Source organism: Sciurus vulgaris (genome assembly GCF_902686455.1).
Source record: "Sciurus vulgaris genome assembly, chromosome: 1".
NCBI classification, from domain to species: Eukaryota; Metazoa; Chordata; class Mammalia; order Rodentia; family Sciuridae; genus Sciurus; species Sciurus vulgaris.
The window spans coordinates 102,329,007-102,341,976 of NC_136461.1; the positions used below are offsets into that span (position 1 = coordinate 102,329,007).

At 33.1% G+C, this 12,970-nt stretch overlaps 1 protein-coding gene across 3 annotated transcripts in view; it reads left to right on the plus strand.

The window, feature by feature from the left end:
* The window catches only part of MAGI3 (membrane associated guanylate kinase, WW and PDZ domain containing 3), a 272,231-nt gene that overhangs the window by 179,575 nt on the left and 79,686 nt on the right, over window positions 1–12,970 (plus strand). For 2 of the 3 annotated variants that reach the window (XM_079135146.1, XM_079135148.1), the window contains exon 3: window positions 8,471–8,590. The exons of the other annotated variant lie outside the window; for it this stretch is intronic. In XM_079135146.1, coding sequence (XP_078991272.1) covers window positions 8,471–8,590 — 120 coding nt within the window. The remainder of the gene's footprint in view (window positions 1–8,470; window positions 8,591–12,970) is intronic. 3 annotated transcript variants of the gene reach the window in all.

Below are 12,970 nucleotides of genomic sequence, written 5' to 3' on the forward strand. Positions count from 1 at the left end.
AAATTAACTCAAAATAATTACCAGGTGAAAATCATTTAAAATTTTGAAAGATAATATCACACATATTTAGTATTTGAATTTTTTTTCCTCCTGAAATGAAGTTTTAAAGCACACAAAGCATTAATTACATTATCTGATGGTCTTGATCTTTGGTGACAAATATTCCATACATAGAAAATTTTTCTTTCATTTTGCATTGACATTCATCAATTAAGGCTGTGTCCAAAAGCATGTTCATGTTTGACATGTTGCACCATGTAATATTGTTTTCTTTTTTAATAATGAAGACATTTGTTCTGCTTCTTCTGATTTTGGTTTTGACTTGAAATCAGTATTGCTTTCATTTCAAATTTTGGATCAGTTTCTGATTTAATGTTGGAGTGTTCTATTCTCTTTAAATTTTTTAAAACGTATTTACAGAGCACCAAAGCTCATAGTAAATACTCAAACAGTCGAAAATGCTAGAGAATATTATTGAAAAGTATTCAAATAACCTAACGTTCAAATCTCCCAGCAAGGTTAATAGCATTACAGAGTTATGTGTTGAAACTGCCAATTTAAGGACTTATTTAGCTTCCAAAACCTGTCATTTCTTGAAATACCACTCATAGGATTTATATAAAGTATAATACACATATAATCTTATTAATGTTGTTTTTGTAAGAAAGACCAACATTAGCAGATAGGGCCATGAACACAAAGTAATAACATGGAAACAGCTGCTAGTAAGACTAACTGAGTAGATTGTGACTGTTACTCTCCCACATGCTTCTGTCCTGGTATCTGGAAATGTCAGCATAACAGCTGATTCTACTTTACAATGCTGCATACTTTTGCTTTCAATTGATGTCAGTTGATTCTTTTACAGCAATAACATATCTATGCCAATTATTAAGGTTTACTTCTCACAAGATAATTACAATACTTTTCTCATTTTTTTCCCCACCAACTGGTTTTTCTTAAGATTTAGAAAAAGTAAGTTTTCATGGAAAACTCCAGAAGGGAATTCTTATGTGGAAATACTAATGTAAATCAACTGCAGCTCTTATATATCACTAGGGGTGGGGAATGCAAAGTGGTATATTTGCTTTGAAAAATAATTTGACATTTTCATATAAATCTGATATACATTTATCATATGATCCAGCAATTACATTCCTAGGTATTAACTCAACATAAATTTAAATATATGTCTACCAGAGACATAAGCTCATAGAAACTTTATATATAATAGACAAAATTTGGAAATAGCCCAAATACTCATCAGTAATGAATGGATAATCAAATATTGGTATATCCATACAATATAATATCATTCAGCAATAAGAGTCAATTTAACAGTACAAGACAAATTATCAGTGAGGAAACAGAGGGCTTGAATAACAGTATAGAGCACAGTGGCCTAACAGACATAAATAGAACATTCTACTTAAGAACAGCAGAATATACATTCTTACCAAGCATATGTGGAACATTCTCCAAGAAAGAGCGTGTGTAAGGCCACAAAAAAAGTCAAGTATCTTTTTGGACCTAATGGAATGAAACTAAATAACAGAAAAAAAGCCGGAAATTAGTGTACTCTTAAATAAGCAGTGAGGCAAAAGGGAAATCATGGGAATTTAGAAAATATTAGACAAAATTTAGACAAATAAAAGTGAAGATACAACATACCAAAACTTATGGAATGTAGTGAATTCTGTACTACAAGGGAAATTTATAGCAGGAAACATTTACATTGAAAAATCTTGGACTGGGGTTGTGGCTCAGTAGTAGAGCACTTGCCTAGCATGTGTGAGGCACTGGGTTCAATCGTCAGCACCACATAAAAATAAATGAATAAAATAAAGGTCTATCAACATCTAAAAATTTTTTTTAAAAAAGAAAGAAAATGAAAAATCTCAAATCCACAACCTAACCTTACACCTTGAAGAACCAGGAAAATAATAAGCTAGACAAAGTCAGCAGAAGAAGGAAATAACAATTAGCAGAGCAGAGATGAATAGAGAATAGAAAAAAATCAACAAAACCAAGAGTTAGTTTTTTGAAAAGATCAATAAAATTTACAAACCTTTACCTAGAATAAGAAAAACAGAGAAAAAAAGAAATACCTAAAATTAGAAGTGAAAGAAGAAACTTCATAGATGTCACAGAAATAAGAAAAGTTATGGCAACACTATGAACAATTATATACAAACAGATTTGGATGACCTAGAGAACTAAATCCCTGTAAACATAAACCCACCAAGAATAATCTCTTTTCACAAATGATGTGATCTCATGTAAATAAGATCATGATAAAAAGAAATTGAACAACATGGGTGAGTCCCAGAAGTATCATTCTAGAAAGAAAAACTAGGATCAAATTTAATATACTATTTCATCTATATGTGATTTTATTAAAAGCAAAACTGTAGTGCAAGTAGGTAGTGGCTGCTATGAGAAACAGGACTGCGGAGGAGCCTAAGGAATACTGGAGGGGTGATGATTCCCAAAACTCATAGAATTGTACTATTAGAATTAGCACATCTCTGTATGTAAATAGTGCCCCAATAAAAGTGATCAAATCTTCATAATCATTTTATACAATCGATAATTAGAAAGTGAACATTTATAATAATGTGTAAATAATTGTATAACTAGAAATTAACCTCTAAATAAGTATAACACATCTACAGGGTAAAATTAAGGGATACTAAAGATCTAGATAAACTGACAGATTTATTTATGGATTAAAGACTTGATATGGTGAAAGTATCAGTTCTCAAATTGATTGATAGGTTCAATCTTATTTCATAAAAATTCTAGCCTTTTATTTATTTGATTCTAGAATTTGTAGGGAAAGGTTATGAATAGAAAAAAAACAGGTAAACTCGCTATACTCTGTATCAAGATTCATCATGAAATAGAATAATTACAACACTCTGATAATTTAATGTTATAGCAAGCCCACTCATACAGACATTTCTGTGTCAGAAGTGCTATGACTGATCAGAAGCGGGGAAAAACTGACTTTTCAGTAAATCTTGTTGAGTAGTCATTTGGAAAAAAGGGAAATGAGACTGCTACCTCCCTTCAATCTCTACCCTACCTTCCAAATACATTTTAGCTTATTAAAGTCCTAGATGTGAAGGGCAAAGCTGTAATACTTTTTTTACAAGAATGTAGGACGTCTCCATGGAAAGGATTTCCTAACTAGAAATGAAAAGTGCTATAAAGGCAAGGGTTGATACATTTGACAATATCAAAATTTAGAACTTTGTTATCAAAAGACCATTTTAAAAAGGTGAAAAGAAAATCAGTAGGGGAAGATAATGTCTTGAGACAACACTTGTTTCTCTAATGCAGATAATTTCATATATGATTGGTAAATAGATGAGAGATTGATGTCATTTTTACTTGTACCATTTTCCTTAGACTGAAGTTTTGTATCAAGTAGTAGCAAGTAAATATAGAACAAATGAGCACAATTGAATGTGGTGACTGAGGGAGAATATAGGAGTATCCATGATGCCCTTCCCCTCAGTGTGACTTCTTTTCTGTTTGACCCTGTACTGTCTTAAAATGGTAGATTGCAAAATATTCCCTGTCTTTATTATTCTGTAGTATCAATCCTTTCACCTCTTTCTGTGCAGGTGTCTTCTCATTTTTTAATGGCAAAGTATTTTAGTTACTCTAGACTTTTTTATTAGGAATTTAACATGTCTTTTAAACTGTATTAATATTTTTAATTAGGATTTTTTTTATTTTGTTGATGTTCTGTTTACAAAGTTGTTTTGAAGGGTAAACCCTGACCCATTTTCTCTATAATTTCTGTTGGTGTATGATTGTGCAATAAGCACTGTTTCAAGAAATCACATTTCACAGGAATGTTCCATGTACAACACATTTATCTGCCAGAGGACCACAGTACTCAATACTAAAACGATTATTTCACATTTTAACGTCTCTGTTGTTGGAAAACATCTTAAAATAAATGGACTCTTTCAGTCATAATTGCCAAGCTTTTTTCCTCTCTTAGAGATGAAATAATACTGCATTTTAGAAACTGTTGGTTACTTAGATTTGACAGTATATTATAGTATCCACAATATGAAGAAATACAAATCAGTTTTTAAAAGACAGCTCAATAGAGAAGTAAGAAAAGATTTGAATAGCCACTTCCCAACAGAGGAAATTTATGTTCCTAGTATCTTAGTCCATTTTCCGTTGTCATAATAGAATATCCAAGACTGGATAATTTATAAAGAAAAGAGGTTTATTTTGATTCATGGATCTGGAAGTCTGAGAGCATGGCACTGATATCTGCTTGGCTTATTTTGATAAGGGCTTCATGGCAGAGGGGCAAAGTGGGCACATGCATAAGAGATGCACATGTGCCAAAAAAGTAAATGGAGGTATTAGGCTCATTTTATAACAACCCACTCTCTCGAAAACTAACCCACTCTTTAGGAACTACATTAATCTCTTCATGATACTGGAGCCCCATGAACTAATTATTTCTTAAGGGTCCCACCACTCCTCAACACCATACATTTGGGACCAACCCTCAACATGAGTTGAGGTGGGGACAAATCATGGCAGCCAGTAAATATATAAAAAAAGGATGTTTAATCTCATAATGCACTTGCACTTTAAGTACACCTTAAGGTGCCTTTATACACTCAATATTGCAAGTTTTAGAACCTAGTAGCAAGTGTCCTGTGAGGACACAGGAGAAAGGATATTGTATAATTCCACTCACATGAAGTTACAAACCTAAGCTATGTTGCTTAGAAACACATTACTTAGTGTAGCCATAGGAAAGGAAATCAGCACAGATATCAAGATGGTGGGTACTTTGGAAGATGGAAGGAAGAAGAGGCTTAAGATCAGAGGCATGTGGCAGGCCTTGGGGTTCTGTCAGTGTCCTATTTCTTCATATGGGTGAATTTCTTATCAGTTGTTAAACTTTAAAGTTCATATACTTTTCTGTGTAATTCAGTACTTTAAAAAAGGAGAATGATTAGTGATATTACATGTTCATAGGACAGGTAATATGATGACTGAAATTGACCATGGAGTTAAGCTAAAAGGAGACTACAGTTGACCACAGTGTATTCAGTGTTCCCAACTGAATGGTTGGGACAGTGAGTTGGTTGGAATGCACTCAGGAGAGAATGAGAGGGAGGGATTGGAGACATGAATAAACAAAACTCTTTGAAGGAATTTTTGTATAAAAAGGAGAACTGCGGTAGTGAGTGAGGGAGGGGACATGGAAAGCTTTGCAATGTATAAGTATCAGGAGAATATAAAGGTAAATTTTCTATAATGTAGAAGATAGTAGGATAGGAGATCAAAGAGAACTTTTTACATGTATGGGCTTTAGTGGAGGAAGTGAAATTTTGTAATATTTTGTAGGAGAATTAACGTCAAAGCTACTTTCTGAGTCTTAGAAATATATATATGTTGTAACATATATCATTCATACCTATAAATGGAATGAATCCTGAATCATTTTGTTCAACACCACTTTGCAGAAAGAGAATGAATCCCAGAGAGGTTAAGTCTTATTCCAAATTGTGCCATTGTTAATAATCTTAGACTAAAACAGTTCCTCCTGCCCTTGGGTCAGTCCTCTTTTTGCAGTCTTATCCATAACATGGTTTGCGGTTAAATTGGGTTTTATATAGTCATAATGCCTTATAGTAGAATTTATTCTCAATTAGCATTTCAGTTAGCCTTTGTTGCATAACAGATTACCTTAAAACACAGTGGCTTAAAATACTGTCATGTGTTACTTCTTGTGATTCTGTGAGTTGTCTGGGCTCAGCTGTGACTACTCATGCAGCTTCTTAGCAGCTCAACTGTGGACAGAGGGGCTAATAAGGTGCTTCACTCATGTCAGAGGCCTTGGTGCTGTTTGTTGGCTGGGGCTCTATAATTATTCAGTAGTCTAGCCTAGACTTCCTTGAAGGGTGATAAGAACATTCCAAGAGGGTGGAGATGGAAGTCTAGACTCCTAAATTTGCTTAACATCATGCTCTCCATTATATTAATCAAAGCAAGTCATAAATCCAGGTTAGACTCAAGAGATGGGGCAACAGGCCCCACCTCTTAATGGAAAGGAAGTGCCATGTTCCATCTACCACAGATCATTATAAATTATAATTTTAACCCATTGACTTAACTTCCTAAAGTTAATTTTTATTTAATATGAAGCTAAAAGTTATTGATATATAATCTAATAATGTTCATAAATGAGAAACACAAAATATTTGAAAATGAAAAATTATATTATGCTAAAAAACAGTTTTCCAGCTCTTTTATCCTCTTTTATATAAAACAGAGAAATATTTATTTTTAGAAAAAATTATGTTAAAAAATGAGGAGGGGAATTCAATACAGTCTTTGTTGTATGGAATGTAGGCTTAACAATTATTTTCTTAAGTCATTACTATTAATCTTAAGTCATTACTACATTACTAGTAATGTAGTAATACATTACTATTAATGTATTATCATCATCTTTGTGGATTATTTTCATGTTACAGAATATAATTGAACATAATCAACTAAAGTATAAGAGCAATCAAGTTTCCCATGAATTTATTTATAACAATAATAACATATTGCTAGGCATTACATTATTATTTAGAATTTCACTTGACAGTTATATATATTGAATACTTCTAAAATCCTTGCACTGTGCCAATACTTGGGGCTATTATGAACAAAACAGACATAATTTCTGCATGCTGCCATACCCTAGGTGAGAATCAGGGAAGTTTCCGGAAAGAAATTTTCTAAGCTAAGACCTGAAGGAAAAGAAATAGGAATTGCTCTAGGGAAAGAACAAAGGATTCACTTATTGGAGGTAAGTGAGAGTAAAGGTCAGTGAAAGAATTGTGTTAGGGGAGGGAGGACTACTTTGGCTAAAACCTTGAGTGTGAAAGGAATGAGACAAGAAAGAAACTGGAGAGGTGACAGATTGCGAGAAACTTGTAAATATGTGGTTTTGTAGAGGCTGGATTTTATGGCAGGGATCATGGGAGACCTTTAAAGGGTTTAGAGGATCTTTTGTTGGTTTTTCTCATAATTTTATTTTTAAAAAGTCTCTGACGGTAGTTTGGTGGGGGGTGTAGCCAGGGATAGGCAAGAGTTGATCTGGGGGATCCAACACAGGCCACAAGACAGTAATATGAATTAGGTGATTGTGGGAACCAGAAGAAATGTCTAGAGTTATTTTTAGGAGGTGAAATCAAGAGCATTTGGGGACTGAATGTGGAGGAGAGGGAGGAGCTTGAGATGACTGGCTCTCAGCTTATGGACCTATGTGGAGGAACAGGTTTGGAAAGTCTGTCTCAAACCATTCCCAGATAAAAGTCTGGGTCTTTTTTTGTTTTTTAGTATTTAAAATGACATTGCTAATATCAGTTCATAAAAATGATTGATTGTTGTTTAGCAAAATTTCGTCAGATGTAGCAGTACTGCCATAACCTAAATTTATACCTTGGATCTGAAAGAAATTTCAGATTAATTTATACTTTAGCATAAATTTCTTAATATATGGAAATTTAGTGATCTGCTGCTGTAATCAGTTTGTAATTCAGTTTACTTACAGCATTGGTTTTTTGAATTGCTTAAAAGAATAATGTTTAAAATATGTGAATACCTATCTTAAACCTTTTGTTAGTCTAAAATAACTTCATAATATTTACCCAAAATTTTAAACAAAGGGCATTCGAAGAACTTCTAAAAATTGCTTCTCTATTTTGTTATCTTTATGACTGCAATAAGTAGAATGTGAGTTTACATTTATGCTAGGAAAAAAAATAAGATATATACACAGGACAACTATTTGAAATGAAGCGTGTTGCCAGGGCATGGTGGTACACACCTGTAATCCCAGTGTCTCCATAAGCTGAAGCAGGAGGATCACAATTCAAGGCCAGCCTCAGCAATTTAGTGAGGCCCTAAGTAATTTAAGGAGACCCTGTCTCAAAATAAAAAATAGAAAAGACTAATTAATTAATTCTGTCTTACACAATATGTACAAAGCATCACATTTACATCAAAAGTAGATACAATTATTGTTTGTCAATTTTTGCTTTAATAAAGTTAGAGGGGGAAAATGAAGTCTTATTGGTGGATTTATCTCTACTTATTAAGTAATAATAATTGAGATTTTAAAAGAATTAAATGTGTCTTGAGAAGTTAAGACTTTTTTAGCACTAAAATTATTTTAGTGTTTTATGGTTTTGAATTTCATGGCTATCTGTTGACTTTATTAAAGTATATTTACTCATTCTACACTTATTGTCCTACTTTCACCAATGTTAAGTTGCCTGAAATTTTCTGATCCTCATTCTAGCAGATGTAATATATCCTATAGTCTGTGTCTCTATAGACTGAATTTTTTATTACTCTGAATATTTTGTAAGTTTAAAAGCACTTTGCAACCAATTTTTTTTCTTTTTTCTTTTTTCCTTAGGCACTACAAGGGCCCCCAGGGATGGGGAAGTTCCAGGGGTGGACTATAATTTCATTTCTGTTGAACAGTTCAAAGCACTGGAGGAGAGTGGAGCATTGTTAGAAAGTGGAACTTATGATGGTATGTCCCCTAATATTAACAACACTCAGAATAACTATCTGGATGATGAATTATTTTAGGGAACTTAATCAGTAAAATACTATTTTAAAAAACTTTTTAGGGAAATTTTCCTTTGATGAGGAGATTTTATAATTTGCTAATTAAGATGGGATTAAACCAAAATAAAAACATTCCATCATATTATAAATTTAATTGTGAATAGTATGCTAAAAATCAAACTGACTAGTATGCATGTTTCATAATAATTTACAGTCATCGTCTGAATTCAAGTATTTATTGATTGCTCTCTATTGTGGTTGAGAATTCAGAATCTGTATACTTAAAAAAAAACTGCATGTACCTTGACTATCTTAGAGAATAGAACATGTAGGTTGGGGGGTGAGTACAATAAAAACAGAATAATTGGTTTTCTTTTCATATCTGTTTCCTCTACCCCCTTGATTCTAGAAAGTACAGTTTGAGATCAATTTCAGTTTTTAAATGATTCTCTTAGGTCTATTTATTTTTCCTTATCTATCATGCTTTTTCCTGGCAAGCTTATCCACTCCATAGTACCCTGTACTTTTCCATCTTTTGTTTATTATGCTATTATAATTGCCTGTCCTACAAACTCCGATAGTAGTGATCATGTCTTTCTTACTTGGTATTATCTTCAGGGCTTCAGATGAATAATATTATCTAACCCTGAATTCAACATATCCACATGTGCATTTTAATTCTTCATAATTTCTCTCTGTAACAGTACCCCAGGCTCAAAATAGTAGAATCATCATTTACTTCCTCCCTTTTCTTGCATTTCACTTCAGTCAGTTATCAGATCTAGTCATCTTTTCCTTTGTACCCATTTTCATGGTGCCCTTCTTTTTACTTTCACTATCTCATTGAAGCCCACTGGTTGAGCTCATGTCTGGACAATTGCAGTTGGTCTCCTTTGTTCAATTTCTTCCTCTGTCCAATCCATCCTGTCCATTGCTACCATGCTCCTCCTCAAGCACAGTTCTGGTCATGTCCCTCTCATATTTAGAACCTTCAGTCATTTCCTTTTACCAGCTAAGTTTTATCTAACTATCCCTTTCAGGCTTAGCTTCCATGCCTCATTCATTTGTTCATTCGTTCATTCATTCATTCATTCATTCATTTTGACCTGTTTCATTCATTCAGCAATCACTTGTTAAGTACCTACTATATACCAAACACTGTAAGAGAGCCTAGTAGTATTGGGATGAATAAGATTGAAATGCTACTGCCTTAATCCTATCTCTTAGTGGGGAAAACAGTCAAAAGCAACTATAAATTAAGATGTTCTGAAGGAAACAAAAACAAGGGATTTAAAGAAATTAATAGGAATATCTTCCTCAGAGAGGATTCCCAGTGAAGGCTTAGAAGAAAGACAGTTGCTTGTTTGTTTTGACTTTTACACAGAGAGTCTCCCTCTTATAATTAATCATTTTGATGTGTGAATATGTATGCTTTTATATGTGTTCTCTCACAATGTATATCGTGTCTTGTGTGCATATTTATTGTTTAGGTCTGAACTGTGTTTTACATATCATTCAGATTTTCTTCATTTCATTTATTACTTTGTTTTTAGATTCACCCATCCTGTTACACTGTATTTGCATGTAATCCATTGTGTTTAACTTAATCATTCTCCTAGTGATGGCCTTCCCTCAAACTCCCTGTTACTACAAGTAAAGATGAACATTCTCACATACATCTTTTTACTAATGTGTGAGAATGTCTGTGAAATATATATCCAAGAGCAGAATTATTACTTGTAGAGTGTATATAGCTTCATCTGATGTAATAGTTTTGGTTGCTTTCTAGTCCTATTCTCCCTACAAGTACACAAGAGTTCCTATAGCAGCTATAGTAATGGCACCATCTCCCAGCACTTGGCATTATATAGTTACATAATTTTGCCAATTTAATGGTTGTAGAAGTGGTAGCTCATTCTAATTTTAGTTTCTCTGGTAGTCAAGAAAGTTTGACATATTTTCACATGCTTATTACTCTTTTGGTCTTGTGCAAATTATTCTCTCATTTTCTTTGTTCATTTTTTTCCAAGTTGGAATCTCAGTTACATTCTGATTTATGGATTTCCTTAGATATTTAGATATTACTCTCTTACTAGATGTAGATATTTTCTCCCATTCTGTCACCTAACTTTGTCTTGTATTTCTTCATTAAACAGAATTTTTTAAAATTCAAATAAGTTTATCACTGTTTTTTATAATTTGCTTTTGAAATTTTGTTTACAAAGTCTTCTGCCCTTAAATTACAAAGATATTCTCTTATATTTTCATCCATGAAGCATAAGAACTTGATATATGATAAAGTAGCATATCGCATATTTTCAATTACTATGTATTGTGTACTCATTTCAAAGAAAATGTAAATTAAAGCATCATACATTTTATTATTTTTGGAGTACTAGGGATTGACCTCAGGAGTTTGTCCACTGAACTACATTCCCCAGGCCCTTGTTTTGCTTTTTTTATATTGGGGCAGAGTCTCCCTAAGTTGCTTAGGCTGGCCTTGAACTTGCCATCCTCCTGCCTCAGCCTCCTGAGTCACTGGGATTACAGGTGTGCACTACCGTGCATGGCTTAACAATCATACCTCATTTCACACCCATCAGATTGGCAAAAATTTTTAAGTCTAATAATTGCAAGAAAGGGAATGTTCCATATCCTGTTGGCAGGAGTATAAAATGTTACAGTCGCTTTGGAGAACATTTTGGCAATAACTGGTAAATTCAGTAACTGACCTCGCAGTTCACTCTCTACATGTGTACCCTAGAGAAACTGTTTGCCATGTGCATATGTAGACAGGAGCCAGAATATCCATTACAGCACTGTTTGAAACAGCAACAGAAGAGAAATAGAACAACTCTCCTGTAGATGGGGAATGAATAAAATGCGTTTTTTGTTCATAAAGATGGACTAGTATACATAAGTTGAATGAAATATGTTTATATGTATCAACATGGGTATGTCCTTCAAATATAATTGTGTAAAAAGAAAGTTGCAAAAGTATATGTACAATATATTCTTTATGAAAATAATGGAACATTATGAAAACATTCAGACTTCTACTGAAAACAATAATATTTGTTATGGATGCATGTATATATACCCCAGATGTATACAGTATTCAGGAAGAATGACACATATCAACTTCAGGACAAGTCAAGGAGGCAGTGAGAAGGATTGGCCAGAAAATCAGGGCTTCAGTTGTATATGTGACTATGTATATATATATCCTCAGAAAGAAAAAAGGAAGATTTCAAAGAAATCTGGCAGTGGTTACTATCTGGATAATATGTAAATAAGTATAAATACACAAATATTTACTTAAGTAAACATAAATAAAATATATATTTCCCATATGATTCTAATATTGTTATCTGTAATTTTATGTATATTTGAATTATTTAATTGTTGGGACTTCTATTATAAAAGTGTGAAGTCCTTTGGAAGAAGAAGAAAAGTTCCAAAAGATTAAAAAAATATTTTTTTCCTGTTAGTAATTATAGTCAGATTCACAAACATTGGAATTTTATACCTTGCCATCTAAAATCTTAATATTTATCAACAGGTCAAGAAAAACACCTCTACTTTATAAACAATGCTAGTTTTCTTTTGAAATCTACACCCAATGATTACCTTTTTTTTTGTGCTGCGGATTGAACCCAGGGGTGCTTAACTACTGAGCCACATCCCCTAGCCTTTTTTTTTTTTTTTTTTGAGACAGGGTCTCACTAAGTTGCTTAGGACCTTGCTAAGTTGCTGAGGCTGGCTTTGAACTTGCATTCTTCCTGCTTCAGCCTCCCAAGCTGCTGGGATTATAGGTGTGTGCAATGATTACCTTCTTAAACAAGGAAGCTGCCAAAATTTATTTTGAAGTTCTGAAATCTTTGCAGTGATTATAGAGAACAGTTCTAATATCTTGTATTTTTCTAATTTTCCCCTTAGGAAAAAGTTAAACTTTCTAGAGTTAGATAATAATTATTAAGAACTCACAGTAGAATGGGTTTTTAGTGACTATGGATGACTACCATCATCCTTAGAAAAGGTGGATTTTTTATTTTTGTCACGGGATGTATCTCAGTCCTTCATTATATGATCATTGGCCATAATAAAGGAAAAATTGAGATCCTAGAATATCTTATCCCGTGGCCACCACTCTATTTGGATTATTTCTGTACTCTTTGCCCAGAGAAGTATAAACCAGTATATGTGTTTTTGTTGTTGGCAGTGTTTTTTTTGTTTTAATTTTTTTTTTTTTTTTAGTTGTAGATGGACACAATACCTTCATTTTTTATTCATTTTTATGTAGTGCTGAGGATCAAACCCTGTGCCTCACAGATATAAGGCA